Source organism: Amblyraja radiata, chromosome 17 (genome assembly GCF_010909765.2).
Source record: "Amblyraja radiata isolate CabotCenter1 chromosome 17, sAmbRad1.1.pri, whole genome shotgun sequence".
Classification (NCBI taxonomy): domain Eukaryota; kingdom Metazoa; phylum Chordata; class Chondrichthyes; order Rajiformes; family Rajidae; genus Amblyraja; species Amblyraja radiata.
Window position 1 is genome coordinate 27165567 of NC_045972.1, and position 22975 is coordinate 27188541.

The 22975-nt window shown below is 45.0% G+C and overlaps 1 protein-coding gene across 1 annotated transcript in view; it reads right to left on the reverse strand.

The window, feature by feature from the left end:
- The window catches only part of dync1li2 (dynein cytoplasmic 1 light intermediate chain 2), a 61132-nt gene that overhangs the window by 10655 nt on the left and 27502 nt on the right, over positions 1-22975 (reverse strand). The window contains exons 5-11 of the mRNA XM_033035883.1: positions 16235-16401; positions 14817-14910; positions 14069-14204; positions 10620-10731; positions 9876-9935; positions 7404-7445; positions 5334-5436 (exon numbers count right to left, since the gene is read on the reverse strand). Coding sequence (XP_032891774.1) covers positions 5334-5436; positions 7404-7445; positions 9876-9935; positions 10620-10731; positions 14069-14204; positions 14817-14910; positions 16235-16401 — 714 coding nt within the window. The remainder of the gene's footprint in view (positions 1-5333; positions 5437-7403; positions 7446-9875; positions 9936-10619; positions 10732-14068; positions 14205-14816; positions 14911-16234; positions 16402-22975) is intronic.

Below are 22975 nucleotides of genomic sequence, written 5' to 3' on the forward strand. Positions count from 1 at the left end.
GGGCAGCAACAATCTAATTGAGTGCAAAGCTGGCTGAGTGATCTCAACCTCCCTCTATTTCTTAGATCATGACTCATATTTGAACCCTCAGAGTTCGAAAGGGTTAATAATTAAGGTAGTGTTAATATCCTCATTCTAGCATAGGGCAAAGTCTTTTCAGTCTCCTGACCATTCCCCTTGCATGCAGTTTGAAATGTTAAATTAGACACGTGTAAAGGCAGGCGTTACACTTAAGCAATAGGAGTGGCAGTGTGGTTTGCTATCCTCGTTGCTCAAGTCTATTTTAGCGATGTTGGTCGAGGGAAAATTATGGAGTAGGTGGCTGCCTTTCTGCTGTTTGAATCTGTGCAGTGCAGTGCCAGGGACGGACACTTCTCCTTTAACATGAGCTGTGGAGCATTAGCAAAACACTGCTGACAACAAAGTTCCAAAATAAAACCAGAAAATGCTGGAAATACCCATCAGGTCAGGCAGCAACTGCGGAGACAGCTGATGTTTTGTGAAGGTCAAATACTTTAAGGACATGATGCACAATGAAATTAGGAGGCAGCATCAGTACACAGAGGTGGTGGGCAGGAAAGGTACCTCACCCCTTCACTACCCAGGGTATTCTGAGCCAACTCAATGGTAGATATCACATGCTTAAGCAATTAGCCTCTTGTTCACCATCCAGCAACTCTGCTTCAAATGTGACCATTAGATAAACTAAACTAGTCCTGTCCTTCCTCCTCTTCTATTCAGCACATAACTCAACCTGTTGACTCAAGAGACAGCTAAGAGGAAACCAAAATGTAGGTTACTTTTCCCCAGTAGGGGACTGTGCAAGAGGGCACACACCTGATTACTTTGTGCACTGATGCTGTCTCCTAATTTTACGTATAGCATTTCTGTAGCTTTCATTATTGAAAATCCAGTGACCTTCACAAAACACTCTGTCTCCAGAGATGCTGCCTGACCTAGCTGAGTATTCCCAGTTTATTCCCTGGTTTTATTTCAGATCATTGGTATCTGCAGTGTTTTGCAGTTGCACCATAGTTCATGTGAGCAGTGTCCCAGTCATGACACTGAGCATCTACTTGGGCACTTCAAACAACAGAAAGTCAGTCACCCACTCCATAATTTTCCCTCGACCAACATGACTAAAATAGATTTGATCATTGTTGCCTTGCTATTTGTGACATCCAACTGACCACTCTTTGGCAAACTACTTTAATGCCAGAATATTCTTCACCATACCCATCTTCCAAGTGAATGAAACATTCAGAAGGGTTGTGTGTTTGCACTCAATGGCCAGAACTTTAGTTTATGTCAATACTCTACAACTTACATCATCCATCCAGTGAGGAGGTCACTGCGAGCTGAAGCCACGTCTCTGCCAAAACAAATTCCTCTGCTCAATCTTTCCCACACTTATTTCTTCCATTACCTTTAATATTTACAAGATCGTTTATTATCGGGTCACCTTGAACAAAATCTTTCTCACTGCACACACTGAAGAATGACTTATCACGGTACTGAGATAGTGAAAATCTATTGTTTGCGGTGCGGGCTACTCAGTCAAACCAAACCCCACTATACATAGGCACAATGAAACTTGAGCATGGCAGAATTGTCAGCATCTTGCTTTGTATTATAAATGCAAGCATTACACAGGATGGGGGAGTGGATAGGTTGGGTCTGCTCTCCTTGGAGCAGAGGCAGTGGAGGGGGGGGGGGGGGGGGGGGGGGGGGAGAGAGCTGATAGAGGTACAGAGGGGTGGATATTGTCCATTTTTCCATACATTCTAGGAGCAGAATTAGGCTATACGGCCCATCAAGTCTGCCATTAAAATATGGCTGATTTATTTTTCCCTCTCCCAACCCCATTCTCCTGCCTTCTCCCCGCAACCCGACACTCTTACTAATCAAGAATCTGTCAATCTCCACCTTAAAAATATCCTGTGGCAGTAAATTCCACAGATTCACCACCCTCTGGCTAAAGAAATTCCTCCTTATCTCCTTTCTAAACCAACGATCTATTATTCGGAGGATATGGTCTCTGGTCCTAGACTCTCCCACAAGTGGTAACATCCTCTCCACATTCACTCTATCCAGGCCTTTCGCTATTCGGCAAGTTTTATAAGGTCCAACCCTCATCCTTCTAAACTCCAGCGAGTACACGCACAGTGCCTTCAAATGCTCATCATGTTAGAAGTGGAAGTGAAGAGCAGAAATTGGGCAACTCTGCAGTGGGGGATATGGAAACTGATCAAGGTTTGTTTTAAATTAGACAAAGTAACTTTTGTTAAAACAAGCCGAGACAGCCCTCTAGTGCTCAGTACCTTGCTTGCAGGCTAAGCAGTTATTGATTTTTAAATTCTACTACAGCTGAGAGCAAACTAAATTACTGCTGAATTCACAGTCTCAGATGGGCAAGATTTCAATTGGGGGTCACTGAAATTTCTTTACGCAGAATTATCTCACTTTCCTAAGCATTACTCAAACAAAATTGGGTCCAAAGTAGATGAATTGCACAATGTCACACTCACAAATTATTTAATCACAGTTAAGTGCTTACTGCAGCAATGGAGCTGTGATCAGCCTGGAAAGTGTATTAGGACTATAAACTCCATCCTGAGCTAGTTCAACCAGAGGTCAACTAACTGCATGGGGTGCTGAGCTTTTAAAAATCTATTTCAAATTTTTTTTTTTAATATTCCACAGAATACCACAGAAGTTACTGGGGAAAATGCCAAACTGCTAGGGTCCATATTAAAGTACAAAAAGTCGTCTTCCATTCCTCTCTTCAATTCTTTAATTAATCTTCAGCTTTCGCATGCCGAAAAACAGAGCCAATTCTGGCAAAAGCCTCGTCAGAAATTGGTCTGACCACCATCACCTCCAATTGCTTTCCTCTCTGCACCAACCCAAAGGTCTGTGGTTATATTGCATGTACTGACAAGGCCCAACATGCCACATCCCGCATGTGTCGTGTACAATCCAATGAACAAAGGATTTTACAATCCCCACCTTTCTTTCTATCATTCTAATCTTCCCCCAGACCGCCCATTTGTCCAGTTTCCTCATACTCTGCCCCATCATCCATTTACATCCCTCCACTCCCGTTTCCATCCATGTACTTCACACACTTCCCCCACCTCTTCTCCATCTGGTTCTACCTGCATTCCATGCTCCCCTACTGCCACCCATTGTCACCTTCCTTACCAGTTTCCAACTCTGGCAGCCTTTGTGTCCCTACTTATCATCCTCCACCATATGTCTCCACCTTCTCCCCACCCTCCCTTCCCCAGGCTCCATCTGCATCCTTGTTTTTCTTTATTTTAATTTTTCCCCTCTTTTGACTGCCTCCAACCATCTTACCTGCCTTTGCTTCCCAGCTTAGTCCCTCCTCCCTCCCTTCCACATGCCCATTGCATTTCACCAGTCCTCGGTCCACCAGTCATCGCTCTTGCTTTGTCTCACCACCCCTCCTCTCCTCTATACACTGGTTATTTGCCCTCACATTCCTTGCAGGGCCTTAACCCAAAATGTTGACCATTCCACCCCTGCCTCCCCACCCACATCTCTCCCCCATCTCTGGAGATGCTGCTCGATCAGAGTTCCCCAGCAGATTGGTTGTTGATAACTGAAACCAGTTGTTGATAATGGAATTAAATGTACACGTCCATTTAGAATACTGAAAATCTCACCAGTTTTTTGAAGATCTCTTGAAACTAAGTTTTCTATAGTCAGGTATTACAGTGGCTCAGTGGCTAGCGCTTATGGCAAGCAAATGGATGTGGGCAAATCTCACTCCAGAAATTCAATTTTACTTTAGAAGCCAATTAACCTACAAACCTGCACGTCTTTAGAATGTGGGAGGAAACCAGAGCACCAGGAGGAAACGTACACAGTCACAGGGAGAACGTACAAACTCCATATAGGCAGCACCCATAGTCATGATCAAAGCCAGGTCTCTAGCATTGTAAGGCAGCAACATTACCGCTGCGCCACTGTGCTGCCCCAAGTCTAGCTTGACACGATTGGGTAGCGGTAGAGTTGCTGCCTTACAGCGAATGCAGCGCCGGAGACCCGGGTTCGATCCCGACAACGGGTGCTGTCTGCACCGAGTTTGTACGTTCTCCCCGTGACCTGCGTGGGTTTTCTCAGAGATCTTCGGTTTACTCCCACACTCCAAAGACGTAAAGGTTTGTAGGTTAATTGGCTTGGTAAATGTAAAAATTGTCCATTGTGGGTGTAGGATAGTGTTAATGTGTGGGGATCACTGGTTGGCACGGACCCAATGGGCTAAAGGGCCCGTTTCCACGCTGTATCTCCAAACTAAACCCCACTCAACGCTGAGGGATTGTTCATTATTTGAAGTGGCAAGTTTTAGGTGCGACGTTTCAGTAAGCTCTCGTCTCGCCTGTCATGGGGTAAAAATCCAACTGCATCTTTTCAAAGACTAAGTGGGTCCCATCATTAATTTAAACATAGCTCACCTGGTTGTAATTACACTTCCACGGTGGGATTTTACTCTAAATTACAGTAATGCCTGGCCACAGAAGACTTAGTAGCAAGACGGTTAGAGTGGGTGAGATTTTCAACATTCTATACTGACTTACATATTTAATTCCAGTATCAACAAACACTCTTTGTCCTATGGTGGAGTTTTGCTGTGTGAAAACTGGTTATAGTCTCATGGCACAGAAGCATGCTTATTCTGTCATCTGTTGCAGCAAATACATAATCCTGCCCAGCGGGAGTATTGCGGCAAACAGGCCAGTTGTATTCCACCAGCAGGCCCTGCCTGCTCGGCGCAGACCGCACACGGAGAATCCTCCCGGAAGGCCTGGCTCGCTCGCATGGACGGAGGACCCACGCCACCCGCCCAGAGTGGAAGGAGTCAGACGGAGAAAAGCAGTCGGATGGAGGGCCGGTAAGCAGACCGGGTGGCAGACACAGCATGCAGCAATGGAGGACATCAACGAGCACACCTACTCAGGCCGACCCTGCAACGTCGCCAGAACAGGCCTTCTTGATCAGGTCATGAACCCTGCACTTACAAACTGGGACTCGAAAATGGTACCAAAATTGACGACTCTATAAATTGAAACAGAGCACCACTGTTGTACACTTGTACTGTATCCGAGATGTTTATGCAAGATATATCTAAGTGCTTATGTATAGTGATACTTGTACTGAACTGTACATATAAATGAATTTCACTGTCCCTCGGTACATGTGACAAAGTATTATTGTTCCATTGAAAAAAATGTTTTGTTCACGACAGAAACAACTGCATCACAATCATTTCCGTAAATCCAACAAATGCTGACACTTGCATTGCTCACCTTTCGGAGTTCCCGATGTGATAGGCGGCACGGCAGTCACCATGTTTGTGCCACCTGGTTGTCTCGGGGTCCGGGGGGAACCACCCGGTTGCCTTGGCGAGTCCTGGGATAAATCACAGGAAGACAGATGATGATTGTTTTGTTTTCATTTTCAGGATCTGGGCGATTATTGGCAGTATTTATGGTCCATCCCCAACTGCCCTCAGGATGGTGGCTGCAAGCCACCTAATTTACTAAAACAATGAACAACTATTTTCACCTTCTAGGATCAAGAGTCTGGAGCCAAGACCATTTAACTGTCATATGCACTGAAATGGTACAATGAAACTTCTACTTGCAGCAGCTAAACAGGTCTGTAAACACAGTACTAATATATAACATACTAATATTTTAAAAATTCCAATAAATTAAAAGGAACTTTCCAAATCTGCATTTGATGCCAACCTTGAAAGAAGACCAACTCCCGTTACAAAGGTAAAAACAGAAACAACTTCACCCTTTAATTATAGCAGTTGGAGTTTCACCTGGAGTCTCCCTGCTTGTCAGTTTACCAGATAAAAGCTGTCCAGGATCTGACCTCCCCAGAGGAGCATGGGTGAAGCTCAACAGACTTTGTACTGGAGTTGGGTGGTACAACGCCAGCATGTGGAGATGGGGACTCCGCCAGAGCCCAGCCTGTGGATGTGGAGCAGAACAACAGACAGCCAACCATGTCATCTCTGGGTGCCCGCTCTACCACCCACCAAATGGAGCTCAGGGCCTGGCAGACATTGACCCAGAGACAACAACCTGGCTGCTCAACACCCGGCTTGAGATCTAACTATTCCTTTGGTGTATGTTTCATTTGCAAGAAGAAGCTCATAATGTTTCAGGAGGGTGCAACACCAAAAAAAACATTGGGAATCAGAAATAAAACAAACTGCTGAAAACAAAATGCTGGAGAAATTCTGCGGGTTAGGCAGCATGTCTGGAGGAATGGAATATGTGATGTTTCAGGTCGAGACCCTTTTTCAGACTTCTGCCTCTTGGTCTGAAGTAGGGGTTCAACCCAAATGTCACCTATTCCTTTTCTCCAGAGATGCTGCCTGTCCCACTGAGTTACTCTAGCATTTTGTGAGTTTCTTCAGGGTAAAACCAGCATCTGCAGTTCCTTCCTATAGAAACTGCTGGAAACACTCAGCAGTCAGGCAGCATCTGTGGAGAGAAGCAGAGAAGTCACTCTCTGGACTCAAGATGCTTTGGGACATCCCAAGGTAGTGATCGTTTCAACAATGAATTTATTTTTATTTTCTAGGGACGACTATTCCTATAAGGTAGAAACGATTCAAACACTTCTGGAGATTTTAAAATCAAAGTGTGTTTTTGTCAGAGAATAGAAAATCGAGTTGCTGTTCTGACTATATGAAAGTTTGAAGAAAGATACCAACCTGAATCGTCAGCTATCCATCCCTCCAGATATGCTGTCCGACCCGCTGAGTTACACCCTTGTGTTCTACATCCATACAAAAGGCTATTTTTATCCCCACAACTGCAGTCTAGCCCGTCGAGTGTTTCCAGTATACTTGGTATTTATATATAGTTTTTCCCTTCATGTTCGATATCACAGTCAATGATCAATTTATTTGTCAAAAATTAAACATGAGAGAATGAGAATTTTCATGAGTGTGAAACATGGATTGGTTAGCCTGAGTGGTTAGAAATCTGGAGGTATATAGCTGAAGTGAGGCAAAGGTACAAGACATGATAGCAGGAGATAGAGTATAATTGTGCACTTCTCTTCAAGACCTGGGCTAAACAAATATTTAGCAAGGGAACCCGCAGATTCCAAACTACAATTCCTCCGTCTGAAAGATCCCAACCCAAAACATCATCTGTCCATTTCTCTCCATTGATGCTGCTTGACCTGCAGAGTTCCTAAAGCTGTTTATTTGCACAATGGCACACATCTCTTAGTTTTCTCCGTTAAGTCCAGGGAGGACTATTGCATGGACATAAATTCCAAGCCCAGAGAAATACATAATTCTAAAACAAACTGTTCTGACATTTTAAACTCTTTTTGTTCAGACTTACAGCAGGTCTTGAAGGAGTGGCAGGCTGTTTGGCAAGGAGAGACTGCAAGAGAAAACACACACAATGTTAGAATATATCTGGAAATGGTGATGTTGTCTCCCTAAGGCAGAAAGCCTGGAAACTTCAATGTAGCTTCACCTTGTTCAGCCCACACTTCACCTTGTTCAGCCCACGCTTCAACACAATCACAAGCAACTCAAAACACTGCGTGTAATCTCATTGCACAGATTTGGATAAGTGGGAAAGGAAATAAGGGGAGCGAAAGATTGCACTGAATGATTTTGTTGGTGACATTACGACATTATAAAAGTCAAAACCATTAACAATGGAGTGCCTGGCTGGTAAACCAGTGTCTTGGATGAGTAAAGCAGAAAGTGCAAGCTCAAATCCCACTTGGGTAGTTTTTGGCAATAAAAAGTAAAAAACTAAAACTGGTTTTAGTAGCGGTGATCACAAAACCGTTAAAACAAGTCGTCAATTTCTTTTTCTGAAGAAAATCTGCTAAAATCATTTCCTCACTTCCTCCCACACTCCTGGATTGCATCCCAAATCCATTAACATGAGAGGAGAGAGAATGTGAGAAATTGGATGCGTGTCTCACAGGAAGAGGTGATCATAATTTTCATGTATCCACCAAAATGTTCAAACTGTTTGAAATATTTTTTCTTAGTGTGTGAATATCAGTAGCCACATTTATTGACTATCCCTATTTGCAGTAATTAAGAGTCAATGACATTGGTCACATACGGCTCACAATACACAAAACAGACTATCTTCCGTGAAGGAAAATCAGTCACATTTCGATGACAATCAAGCATCTCCATGGTCAGCATTACTTACACCAGCTTCTCATTTCAGATGTAATTACGTGTTTAAATTCCTGACTGCCATGTTGGGATTCAAACTTGTGTAGCTGAATCCATGGCTGCAGACGTCAAATACTGTTCCTGTAACAACCATTTCACCCTGTTTATGACTCTTCTCATGCCAGGTCTCAGATGGGAAGGCGTTTGCCTTAAACTGCAGACGTTCTGTGAACGTCCCAATACTAACTCTACAGCTTTGTCAGTTCTGACTCCACTCCACGGCCACTCTGACCAGAGTTCCTGTACTAGTTCCATTCTAAGGCCAACAGTTCCACCCAAATCCAAATTAAACCAGCTGCAATGTGCAAGCAGCAAAATAAATGGCATTTTTCCAGTGCAGACAGATAGGAGGAGCCAGAGCAGTGGCAGAAAATACTGAAGAGGATTCTTTGGGATAGTTTTCACTCGTATTTAGAAGAGAATGGGTAATGAGGGACAGTCCACATAGCTTTACGCAAATCAAGTCACATCTTTTGATTGCGTATTTTAGTAAGGAATTTGATAAGTCTCCCATGGTAGGCTGATCCAGAAGCTATGGGATCAGCCTACCTTGATAAAATGCATGGGATGGGAGATTGCAACCTTCACGTGGTCCGCCCTGTTTCGCCGAATGCAATCAACCTGGCGTTCACAATCAAATAAGATCAAATAGAACAAGTTGTCCTACAACTTTAGGCTGTGCACTCCATACTCAAGAAGAAGAAGAAGATAAAATGCATGGGATCCACTACGACTTGGTAATTTGGATTCAGAATTTGCTTACCCAAAGAAGACCAAAGGTGTTGGTGGAAAGGTGTTATTCTGGCTGGAGGTCTGTGACCATTGGTGTTTCTCTAAAGATTCAGTCAGATCTATCCCAGGGTGGAAAGGTCAAATACCATAGGACATGGCTTTGAAGTGAGAGGGGAAAGGTTTAAATGAGATGTGCTCGGCAGGCTTTTCTTTAAATACAAAGAGTAGCGAGTGTCTGGAAGATGCTGCCAGGGATGGTAGTGAAGCCACATACAATCAGGCTTTTAGTTAGGCACATGAATATGCAGGGAATGTACGGATATGGATCACATGCAGGCAGATGACATTAGCATCATGCTTGGCACAGATATTGTGGCTCCTAGGTCTTGTTCTTGTGCTGCACTGTTCTATGAACCATACATCTCACGACCTTGTCCTACCTCCACCACTGTGATCTGCTTCACTGTGCTCTTCCAACTCAGTTTTATGCCACTGCGCTGCTGCTGGCTGGGTCTGCAGCTGCCAAGGCCCAAACCCATGGAATTCACCCCCTAAACTGCCTGCCTTCCCCCCTCCAAGATAGTTTTAAACTATTTCTGATGGAAATTATAAGCACGTGCTCAAATATCTCATACTCAACATCAAATTTAAACTCTGATAATAGTCCGTTGAAGCAATTCTGAATATTCGGCAATCTTATGAGTTTAAAAAAGAGGCCATCAGCAATACTCAAGGAGGTTAAAGTATGTATCATCACCAGCAGAGGGCAACAAACTGCATCTTTATCAAACAAATTACACGTTAGTCATGGGAACGCCAGAGATATCTGATCTTGGAGGAATGTGACTAAACATTTACAGCGGCAGAAACTTACCTGCTGCTTCATGAGGAAAACTTGCTCATCCTCTGAGGCCACTTCTTTATCATGGACAGGCTGGAAAAAGATATTATTAGGAGTGAGCAGTGTGTAGTGTTGTTCTCCCAGTGCTAGTCAAGTACAGTCATTCATACAACACAGAAAGTGGACCTTCAGCCCATCTAGTCCCATTTATTTTATTTTCCCGACATTTATACCATTACCCCAAGATTCCACCACTCACATACACACTTAAGAGAAATTTACGTTGGTAAATTAACCTATCAACCCACACAGTTTTATGGAATCACAGCTATTCAGCTTGGAAACAGGCCGTTTGGGAAAATTTGTCCAAGCCAACCAAGTTCTGGGCTAGTCCCATTTGCCTACATTTGGCCCACGTCCCCCTAAACCTTTCCTCTCCATCCATCTGTCCAACTGTGTTTTTTTGTTGACGTCTTTGAGACGTGGTAGTAAAACCAATCACCCATACTCTGAAGATGTGAATGTTTGTAGGTTAATTGGCTTGTGCAAGTTGTAAAATTGTCCCTAGTGTGTAGGATAGTGTTAGTCCACAGGTTTCGCTGGTCGGCACTGTCTCAGTGGCCGAAGGGCTTGTTTCTGCGCTATATCTCTAGTCTAAAGTCTATTCTTATAGGTGTGGCACAATGGAGGTTGGCAAGAAATAGATTTGATGGTCAAACAGAAGTACCTTTAACTGAGCAACCTTGGTTTAAAGTTTGGTGTACACATGGCCATTACCTTTTTAATCAAAGGCTTGCCGATGATATCCTCGTAGGCATCGTCTTGCTTCACTGTCGCTAAGTTCTCGTACAAAATAGCAATTTTCTTATCTTTGTCCCATCCTGCAGGACTGAACATTACAGACAGAACCAACAGTAAACCATCCATGGAAATAATTTCAACATCAACCAAAAGCCTCCCACATGGGAACTCACACGTGGGAAGAGTCCCATCGCACAGCAATGAGAGTTGACAGTCTGATTGCAAAGTGAGGGTGCTAGTGCTAACAGATTCAATTGTGGGGGTACGGGGGAGGGCTAAGGGATGAAACAGGGAACAGAACCAGCTTAATGGCTTATGTATTCAGCAGACTTGGCCACCCAAGCCACCAAAATCAGGCAGTCCGAATTTTCAGCCACAGACCTAGCAATGCATGAGTTGGCTCTTTGGACTAATGGGGCAAAGCTCCCATCTTCCTCCGGAATAAATTAGAGAGAAGCCACAGTACTGCACTGTCAGGACCCTGGAGTTCCTAGAGGGAACCGGGGTCTGGCCTACCGCGCCCCCAAGGTCAGCTGTGAGACTCCTCCAGGGAACAAAGATGGACAGGCAAGGGGAGGACGTCAGTTCGCTGGATGACCCACATGTCCAAGGGAAGATGATGGCTGGAGGCCCACAACAGCTTAGGGCTTGCATGGAACAGGCACTGCTCAATAACAACTAGAGCGCAGACAGGACTTTGAAAATGGCACCAAAACATGGCGCCTCTTGCTTGCAGGATCAGTAGACTACTCCTGTACAATCTGCTAATTGGGGATGTGATTGGGTATGGCAATACCCTACTGTTTGTAAGAAAATAATTTCACTGTGAGTTTGAACTTTACACAGGTGGCAATAAAAGTGCCATTTGAGCTATTGAATAACCAAAATGCAAGAGAGCCCAGAGCCATCTGCAGAAGGTAATTTCGAACAAAAGAGGCAAATGAGGATGTGCCCTGCCGGCACGGACATCGAGAAATACTCACTATATTATTATTTCCTCAACTGCATATTTGTCTTGCAGTTTGAATGCATCAAAAGGGAAGATAAATTAACGCAAATGGGAGGGTGTGCATGCGTTTGATTGAATAAATATTCATTCCCTCCAGCACCAGTGGATGCTGTGTGTACCATCTCCTAAATCTAGGTGACTCTGACATTACTCTGACAGCACCTCCCACACCACCACAGCAAGACAGCAGCTGCACACTCTCCTCCCCACCTCCTTTCTCTCCGCGCCCCCCCCCCCCCCATCCCCCTCAAAATCACACTCCACCCAAATGAAATATCAACACCACCATCACCAGAAGGACTATTCACCGCCCGCACCACCTTCTCAAGGGATTAGGAAAGGGCAGAAAAAAGGTTCAAGAGGCACCTGAAATGTGGCAACTGTTTACTGGCACAGAATAAGTTTATTTTTACACAATTGTTGACCTCTTGAACTTATGATTATGCTTACTTATAATATGATATTATTAGATTGAATGCAAAACAAATAAATTGTTGCGTCTAGGTACATGCAACAATAAAGTGCTATTGACTATAATTGATTGACAATGAGGCCAGTCAGTTTTTAAATCTGTGTATTCTTCACCAATGAGGGAAATAATATTATTATTATTATTATTAAATACTCTAAAAGTGCAATGATTGTGCATGTCTCCACAACACCAATCAAGCAAAATGTTGATCAATAGCAGCTTCCCACCACATCTTTCCATCTGCACCCCTTTCGGCTTTCCGCAGTCCGTTCCAAAATAACTCCTTGGTTAACTCATCACTTCCCACCCAAATCACCCCCTCCTTCGGTACTTCACCTGCAACCACAAGAGAGGCAACACATGTCCCTGTACCCCCTCCCCCGACTCCGTCCGAGGACCCCAAAAGTCCTTTTAAGTGAGGCAGAGGTTCACTTGCACCTCCTCCAACCTCATCTGTTCTATCCGCTGTTCCAGGTGTGGACTCCTATATATCGGCGAGACCAAGTGCAGGTTCGACAATCATTTCGCTGAACACCTCCGCTCAGTCCACTTACGTCCAAGCGATCTCCCAACTGCTAAATAGTTTAACTTCCCCCCCCAATCCCACTGACACTTCTGTCCTGGGCCTCCTCCACAGTCAGAGCGAGGCCCAACGCAAATTAGAGGAACAGCACCTCATATGTCGCTTGGGCAGCTTGCAACCCAGCAGTATGAATATTGATTTTAACTGTCTCCTTGCTTTCATTGTCTCCATCCCTCCCTCACCCTAGTTCTCAAACCTGTTTCACTGTTCTTCTAATTTACCTGAATGTATGCCTCCTTATCACCTTCCCCTCAAGCTAACAATGAACCATTCTACATTTCCTTTGCATCATCTGCTTTGATCTTTCGTTTTCACACCTAACCCCTCTATATCTCTAGACTCCCTCTCCCAACTCTCAGCTCTCAGCTCTCAAAACGAAACATCACCCATTCCTTCCCTCCAGAGATTTTGTGTCTATCTTTGGTGTAAGCCAGCAGCTGCAGTTTCATCCAACACAGCTTCCAACACGTCTTTTAAGGCCCACTAAAGGCCACTCTTGTGTTTTATTATCTGAACATTTCTTTTGCAGATAGTGAACATGTCAGGTATTTTCTATTCCCCTACAGATCACATTTCTGCTTCTTTATAAAACTGAACATGCGGATGGATCGCCTTTGGCACTGCTCGTGGTAAATCATGGGATGCAATATTTTACACACCACACAAAACCCGTCCCTGCTACATCCTGTTACTCTCAAGGTGTCACACGGCACCACATCCACCCAATACCACAAGATCAGCACGTGAAAGGTGCCTGGAACAAAATTTACTATCGGTAATCAGACTTTATTGGACTTCAAAGTGATATATTTGCACTCAAATTACAATCTTCATCCTTTACCTGTGCACTGTGGACTGCCAGAATGTATTGATGTATCGCCTCACTGTGGACTGCCAGAATGTATTGATGTATCGCCTCACTGTGGACTGCCAGAATGTATTCATGTATCGCCTCACTGTGGACTGCCAGAATGTATTCATGTATCGCCTCACTGTGGACTGCCAGAATGTATTGATGTATCGCCTCACTGTGGACTGCCAGAATGTATTCATGTATCGCCTCACTGTGGACTGCCAGAATGTATTCATGTATCGCCTTTTCTTTGACAAAAGCTTTTCACTGTATGTCAGTACACATGACAATATTAAACTAAACAATCATGCCAGGTCTGGGTTAACCCAGGATTCTATTTTGTTTTACATAAAAGTGCCTGAAGATACAAACTTGAAGCATTGTGTGATGAACAAGTGAGTTTGGTCAGGAATACAGCAATGCTGAAAATACTTTGGGATACACGTGTCTCAGGCAAAGTGCATGTTGACCCATGCATGCAATACATTATTTTATGACAGGTACTTACATAAAAACTGCATCTTTTTCCACCACCAAGGCAGGTGTAGTAAACTGGAAGTCGTACATTTTGTGGACAAGATATTTATACAAGAGATCAACATTTTTTTCTTCTTTTATTGACGTATAAATCAAGGCAGCACCATCTGAAACACTAGCTAAGGGAATCATTTGACATGGGTGTGACTGTGGGAACAATAGTGGTAGTAACACTGTTCTCCCTCGCTATTAACGGCACTGGCCTACACTTTTGGCTTACGGCATAGATAATTACAGGATAGCTCGACAAACATTCAACTTAAATTTCGAGTGAGACAAGTGACGTTACATTAATTCTTCGAAGTAAATACATTACTATTTCAAATTAAAAGTACTTGCTAAAAACTAGATTGTAATGATATTCTTGCACATAGTTGCAGCTAAATTAACACAGCTGTCATTCAGCATAAAATGTAAACATCTTTCAAATTAACAGGAAATCTGTGTCTCTTAACGAGATTTTGATTTATATTTCTACAAATGAAGATGGCAACCAGTTTGTGCAATGGTTGCACCTTTTTCTGTCTGCCCTCTTTGTCCACATATAACGGTTGTTGGGAGAAATAGCTGAGCAATGGGGCCTATACAGGAATGGATAGCAAGCAACAAAAGCTTTTCACTGTACCACAGAGCACATGCTAATAAAATAAACTGTACTGGAGAGAGGACAGGGGATTAACCTCAGCACCACTTACACTCATTTATACTTAGAAGGATACACTCCAAGCAGAATCTCCGAATATGTGACTGAATGAAATCAAAGTGCTCGTCCCTGTAATCGTGCTCCTTCTCTAGTACGCTGACTGCATCACACTGGAGGAGAGAATGAAGAACTGATAAGCACAGTAAAGGCACAACACAAGACAATAACAGATCAAAATGTAGTAACTGCAGTCTGCCATGGCTGTTGAGACATCCTTGACATTTGTAATTCTCTTTTGGTTAGTTTTTTATTTGTACATGGAGTAAGTTTCTGGATTGGATAGACACAAAAAGCTGGAGTAACTCAGTGGGACAGGCAGCCTCTCTGGAGAGAAGGAATGGGTGACGTTTCGGGTAGAGACCCTTCTGTCCTCAGAAGGATGCTGCCTGTCCTGCTGAGTTACTCAAGCTTTTTGTGTCTATCTTTGGTTTAAAACAAAGAGGGGGGGGGGGGGAAGAGAGGGGGGGGGGAGAGGGGGGGAGGGGGGGGGGGGGGGGGGGAGGGGGGGGGGGGGAGAGGGGGGAGAGGGGGGGGGAGAGAGAGGGGGGGGGGGAGGGGGGGGAGAGAGGGGGAGGGAGGGGGAGAGAGAGAGGGAGGGGGAGAGAGGGGAGGAGAGAGAGGGTGGGAGAGAGGGGGGGAGAGAGGGGGTGGGAGAGAGAGGGGGGGAGAGAGGGGGGGGGAGAGAGGGGGGGAGAGAGGGGGGGGGAGAGAGGGGGGGGAGAGAGGGGGGGGAGAGAGGGGGGGAGAGAGGGGGGGGAGAGAGGGGGGGGAGAGAGGGGGGGGGAGAGAGGGGGGGGAGAGAGGGGGGGAGAGAGGGGGGGGAGAGAGGGGGGGGAGAGAGGGGGGGAGAGAGGGGGGGGAGAGAGGGGGGGAGAGAGGGGGGGGAGAGAGGGGGGGAGAGAGGGGGGGGAGAGAGGGGGGGAGAGAGGGGGGGGAGAGAGGGGGGGGAGAGAGGGGGGGGAGAGAGGGGGGGGAGAGAGGGGGGGGGAGAGAGGGGGGGGGAGAGAGGGGGGGAGAGAGGGGGGGGAGAGAGGGGGGGAGAGAGGGGGGGGAGAGAGGGGGGGGAGAGGGAGGGGAGGGGGGGGGGAGGGGGAGGGGCGGGGGGGGGGGGGGGCGGGAGAGGGGGGGGAGAGAGAGGGGCGAGAGAGAGGGGGGAGAGGGGGGAGAGAGAGAGGGCGAGGGGGGAGATGGGGGGGAGAGAGAGGGGGGAGAGAGGGGGGGGAGAGAGGGGGGGGAGAGAGGGGGGGGAGAGAGGGGGGGAGAGGGGGTTTCTATTTCTATGCCTCTAAAACTCATTGTATAGAGGTTGGCTGCATTTGAGACAATCCTGAACTACTACAACCTTAGGCAAGCTCTGATGACATTCTTAAAACATGATCATCACTTTTCTCCCCCCCTACCGGTAATGATGGCGGTCCAAGATAACAAGCCTACCTTTGTGCAGACGACCAGCACCGGGATTCCCAGGTTGTGCGTTAGTACATTCTCACCCAGTGGCAAAACTACCTCCTCTTCTTCCTGACCCGGCACGGGAGCTCTCCTCTGTGGGGATCCATGAGTTCCCTCCTCGGGCTCCACGTACTCCTGGAATTCTTTCACCACTGGAGGCAGGGAACAAAGATCAGAAATCCAAGACAGAAAAACAACATCCAGACACAAGTTCACATTTGAAATCATAAGCTGGCCTTCCATCCGGAGATAGTGTTTGCATGGATTAAAAACTGGCGAATACAGAAAAACATGGAATAAATCACTCCTGCACAATTAGATAAACACTTTCTAATTCAGTTCCTTTGTAAAAGGCATCAACTAAACCACAAATTACCACTTAAAGCAAAATTTAACAATTTTGTTGTTTTCTTGAGAGAAAATATTCCTATAATCTTGCCTCTTGTTCGAGGTTGCATTTCTTTAAAATCAGGTTTAAATACCTAAATAAAACGTATAACATTCATAGCTGCCATTAGATTTAGGCAAAAATAAAAACCATCAGATGCTCTTCATTTCCAACAAAAGAATTGTTGGTTTACAGTTTTGCACAGCCTGAACCATCACTCCACCCCCCCCCCCCCCTCCTCAGCAAGTCTGGTGGAGACTATGGTATTGAAAGCTGAACTGAAATCAATGAACAGCATCCTCACATAGACCCCCTTCTGGCTGTCAAGGTGACAGAGTGGTGTGCAGAGCCTGGGAGACCGCATCATCCATGGATCTGTTCGAACGGATGCTGCCTGACCCGCTGAGTTACTCCAGAATTTTGGGTCCGTCTTCATTACACAAGCTGATCAGGAGCAAAAGTATAGCCAGGTGAAAAGATGGATGGCCTGTGTGGGGAGTCTGGTGATGTGGGCAAAGCCCTAACTCAACATTTCATCTGTATTCATCAAGGTGAATAATGCAAAAGTTTGCAAGTTCAGGAAGGGATACGTGGATAACTAAGCAGATCAGTATAAAAAAGGTTTTCGGTGTCATGGAACACAAGTGTTGATAAACCCCCTGGGCTGGAAGAATGTATCACCAGGCAGCTCTGGCTAGCTGCAGCTTCAATGAACACTTAAAATTTTTGTTCATCCCTGGTGAGGTCCCAGAGGACTTGAAGTTACAAATGTTGCTCCTTTATTCATGAAGTGGAATGATTCAATGATACTTTATTGTGACATGTACCGATGTACAGTGAAATGTTTTGTTTGTATGCAACCCAGTAAAATTATACAGCAGACCTCACCTAGGCAGTAAAAAAGTGTCACCACATTTTGGCACCTACAACATTACAAAAGTCTACCAACTAGTCCTATCTACTACCTGCCGCCGCTCATGGCAATTGAACCCCGCACCCCTCCCCCCCAACCGGACCCCCGTTTGTTCTCGGTGCACCCCCGTTGGGTCCCCCTTCATTCTCAGTGAGAAGCTGAGTGACAAGTCAGGTAACTACAGGGTGGGAGCCATACGGTGATAAGGGAATTACTGAAGAAAATTCTAGGGATAAGACAAAGATCAACCAGTTGGTATTTTCCTGGTGTGCGTACCCAAGCATTTCAAGCCTCATTTAAAACAAACCATTGCTCATCATGGTAAAGCCTCAATCACACCATAGTGATGTTTGGAACTAACAAGCCAATGCCTCTCAGACAAGCCAAGTCTGAAGAAGGGTCTCGACCCAAAATGTCGCCTATTTCGTTCATTCCATAGATGCTGCCTCACCAGCTGAGTTTCTCCAGCATTTTTGTCTACAGCCAATGCCTCCTGATGCTTTAGGGCCACAAGGAAGGGAATCAATGACAACAGCTGTGCAGGGGTGGGGGTGGGGGATTCCAGTCACATACCAAACCTAGTTCGATTTTGCATGCAATTTCCCTCTTCTTCATAATCTATTGTATCTGCCAAGTTGATGCCACTTCTTTTAGGCTATGACTCACTTCCAAGCAAACCCAATGGCAATGACACAGCAGCTAGTGTCTGCAAGCAGCTTGCACCAGCAATTATGCAAGTCACATTTTTACATTTGGGAAGAAACATCTCAGCTATTTTTCCTTAGCAATAAACAACCAATGCTGCCATTTTTTAGGGGTTCACTTTGAATGAGATACAATTTTGAGGCATACTTCATTTAAGTTTCTAATCAGCTGTGTTTAAAATATTGTCACCTGCTCTCTACCAATATCCAACAAGCTCTGAATGAAGGTGGAATTTTCCGTATTTAGTTGTGAGTTTTACTTTACATTGTTTTTCAGAGGAACATGACGAGGGGAATAGGAAACATTCATGCTTTCATTTGAACATTAATTCCAACCATTTCCTGTAACATTACCCAAGCGGGACAGTAGCAATTACCGCAGCCATTACAGCCACAGCTGTCCCAACTGTCGAAAGCATCTACAAGGAGAAGCTGCAATTGGGATTCTTCAATGTAAATCAGTGAATTTATGAAACTGACCATTAAAAACTGGAACCTGTTCGTTATTGGAAAAGGATTGTGTTTGAAAAATCCAGTCTGTGATAAACCAAACTTTGCAATGACACACATTTGACAATGATAATGACAATGCCATTTGATCCAATATTCAATACAAACATGGCTGACCTACTGTGTAGGAAGAAACTGCAGATGCTGGTTTAAATTGAAGGTAGACACAAAATGCTGGAGTAACTCAGACTGAAGGGTCACAACCCGAAACGTCGCCCATTTCTTCTCTCCAGAGATGTTGCCTGACCCGCTGCGCTACTCCAGCATTTTGTGTCTACCTGGCTGACATACTATTTAATAACAAATTCCCACTCTCCTCTGTACACCATGTCTATCCTGCCCTCTCAGTTGCGTGGCATTACCTTCCATTCTCACAGCAACTGGTCCATCCTCAGCTTTCTCACTGCCAGTGCGAGGCCAAAATGCAAACTGGCACTCATGCCTGGAAAGACTACAACCCGACAGCATGAACACCGAATACACAAATTTCAGGCAACCCTGTGACTTTCACTCTCATGAGTGAAAGCATTTCCCCTTATCTCATTCCAAGCGTTTTTCTTCAGATTGAAGAAGAGTCCGACTCAAAACGTCAACAATCCATGTCCTGCAGTAATACTCCATGCACTGTGTGTTTATGGTTAAGTAGGTAAATGGATCCATATCCAAAAGGCCTCAAATTCTACCAATAGTCGGGTACAACTGTACCAGCATCAACCAGGGCAATGATGTGCAAAGTTAAAAAAATACTGAGCTTAATGGTAGGACACAAAAAAAACCAAATGTTTCACATTCCTGATTACCATCCAATATCCCAGATGGTGCAGAAGGCAAATTCTCAAAGTTTAAAAGGGCTTCAAGTGATTTTAATTAACACTGTTTATATTAATTGTCTATATTTTTTTAATGATTTGTAGTTTAAAAACTTGATTATTAGAAAGATTATAAAAGTGGCTGCTGGCAAAGCAGAGAGCAGGTCTTCACTGTCAGGTTTCCAGGTGTTGCATTGGCATGACTTGTGGTTCTACCCACTTGATCCAATTTGATGCTTCAAAATCAACTGGCCAAATAGTGTCAGAACAACAACCTTGCTCTCAATGTCAGTAAAACCAAGGAACTGATTGTTGACTTTGGAAGAGGAAGGTAGAAGATCACAAACCTGTTTCAGGAGCAGCCTCTCCTCTGCAACGGGACTACTGGGCGGCACGGTGGTGCAGCCGTAGAGTTGCTGCCTTACAGCGTTTGCAGCACCCGGGACACAGGTTCAATCCCGACTACGGGTTCTGCTTGTACAGAGTTTGTACTTTCTCCCCGTGATCGCGTGGGTTTTCTCCGAGATCTTCGGTTTCCTCCCACACTCCAAAGACGTACACGGATGTAGGTGTATGTGTAAATTGTCCCTAGTGAGTGTAGGATAGCGTTAATGTGCGGGGATCGCTGCTCGGCACGGACTCGTTGGGCTGAAGGGCCTGTTTCCGCACTGTATCTCTAAACTAAACAATCAAGCTATTAAATACTACAACCTCCAAATAAGTTCCGAATGAACTAGACTTGGGGGCATTGTGTGTCCTTTTTTAGTTTAGTTTATTATTGTCACGTGTACTGAGGTACAGTGAAGTTTTTTTTGTTGCGTGCCATCCAGTCAGCGGCAAAGACTACACAAGATTACAATCTCGCCATCCACAGTGTAGAGATACAGGATAAAGGTAATAACGTTTAGTGCAAGATAAAGCCAGACTAAAGATAGTCCAAGAGTCTCCAATGAGTTAGACGGTAGATCTCTAGTTAGCGATAGGATGGTTCACCTTTGTACTGTTATTGATTAATTGCTCCATTTCGGGACATACGACAATATAACACTCTTGAACTCCGCCAAGGCCAACTGAGTCACGTCACTCAGTCCCTGGATTGCCTTAACCAACGGGATTGGGACTTCCACATCCAGAGAAGATGAGCTCAGGCCAATGAGGAAGACATCAAACAAGAGGGCCAATACAGAATACAATCAGGGTTGGTGCCTTTATCAGCCTGGGCAGCTGAATTATGAGACCAGTAGGTATTGGGAATAGAAGAATTACACAAAACCAGAGGGGCAGGAATTGACAAATATTGTTCATTTGTTTGGATGAACACACACATAATCCAAGACACTGTTCAAAGGAAAGCATTGAGTTAAATGTATCGACATATTGTACAGGGGCCCATATGTTTAGAGGACCAGAGGTTAACAATACCAGCAACTCCACCAGGATGTTACTTTTAAACGAAATGCAAAAGGGACCCGTTAATCCCTACTCTTTGTTTCCTGTCTGCCAACCAATTTTTTATCCATGTCAGCACCCTACCAACATGGTATTGGGGGTAGGGTGCTGACATGGATAGAAAATTGGTTGGCAGACAGGAAACAAAGAGTAGGGATTAATGGGTCCCTTTCAGAATGGCAGGCAGTGACTAGTGGGGTGCCGCAGGCTCAGTGCTGGGACCGCAGCTATTTACAATATACATTAATGATCTTGATGAAGGGATTAAAAGTAACATTTGCAAGTTTGTAGATGACACAAAGCTGGGTGGTAGTGTGAACTGTGAAGAGGATGCTAGGAGGAAGCAGGGTGACATGGACAGGTTGGGTGAGTGGGCAGATGCATGACAGATGCAGTTTAATGTGGATAAATGTGGGGTTATCCACTTTGGTGGCAAAAACAGGAAGGCAGGTCATTATCTAAATGGTGTCAAATTGGAAAAAGGGGATGTAGAATGGGATCTGGGTGTCCTTGTTCATCAGTCACTGAAAGTAAGCATGCAGGTACAGCAGGCAGTGAAGAAAGCGAATGGCATGTTGGCCTTCATAACAAGAGGAGTTGAGTATAGGAGCAAAGAGGTCCTGCAATTGTACAGGGTCCCAGTGAAACCACACCTGGAGTATTGTGTGCAGTTTTGGCTCCAAATTTGAGGAAAGACATTCTTGCTATTGAGGGAGTGCAGCGTAGGTTCACCAGGTTAATTCCCGGGATGGCGGGACTGTCATATGCCGAGAGAATGGAGCGGCTGGGCTTGTGTACTCTGGAGTTTAGAAGCATGAGAGGAGATCTTATTGAAACATATAAGATTATTAAGGGTTTCGTTGGAGGCAGGAAACATGTTCCCGATGTTGGGGGAGTCCAGAACCAGGGGCCACAGTTTAAGAATAAGGGGTAAGCCATCCAGAGATGAGGAAAAACTTTTTCACACAGAGAGTTGCAAGTCTATGGAATTCTCTGGCTCAGAAGGCCGTGGAGGTCAGTTTTCTGGATGCATTCAAGAGAGAGTTAGATAGAGCTCTTAAAGCTGGCGGAGTCAGGGGATGGAGGGAGGGGGGGGGGAGGCAGGAATGGGGCACTGATTGTGGATGATCAGCCATGAACACATTGAATGGCAGTGCTGGCTCGAAGGGCTGAATGGCCTACTCCTGCACCCATTGTCTATTGTCATCCATTCCTTCTCTCCAGAGATGCTGCCTGTCCCGCTGTTACTCCAGCATTTTGTGTCTAACTCTATCAGGAGTCAGTGGTTACAGGAAGCAGGAGAACTTGGAGGGTGAAAATACTACACGTGCTACTTTACACCACTAACCCACATTAACATGCTGAACTATCTAAATGGCTCGTTTTTATAAAGAAAAATGCGCCTTTGGTTCTGGTTTCAGCGCAGATTACCATTTTATTATCCGCAGCTGTAACACCATATTGTGCAGATTTGTTTTCTCTTTTGCATTAACTAATGTACGTGGAGCATAATGTGCTTGGGCTGAATGCAAGGCAAAGTTCTTCACTGTATCTTACTACATGTGACAAAAAATCACTACCGGAGGATTAGATGCTCAGCAGCTAAGTCTGCATATGATGTCACCTCCTTGGCACCCAGTGTACTGCAGTCAATACAAGCTTTGTGAACAAAGCATGAGCTCATCTTTCCCAGTGAGTGAATCTAAGTGTGTATCTATCACTCCCTGCAAAACAATTACCCTAGGGAATTGGTAACCCCTTCTGACCCTGTATGCAAGAATGTTCACACGTCTGGGGAAAATGCGCAGTCTTGTGTATATCACCATTCTGAATTAATGCCAAATTTTTTTTTTAATCTTGCCAGCGTAACAGTGAGAACAAGACAAATGCAGTCTCACAAATTCCATACAAAGCACCCGAGGTGAAGATTGAACCTAGGTCTATGGAGCTGAG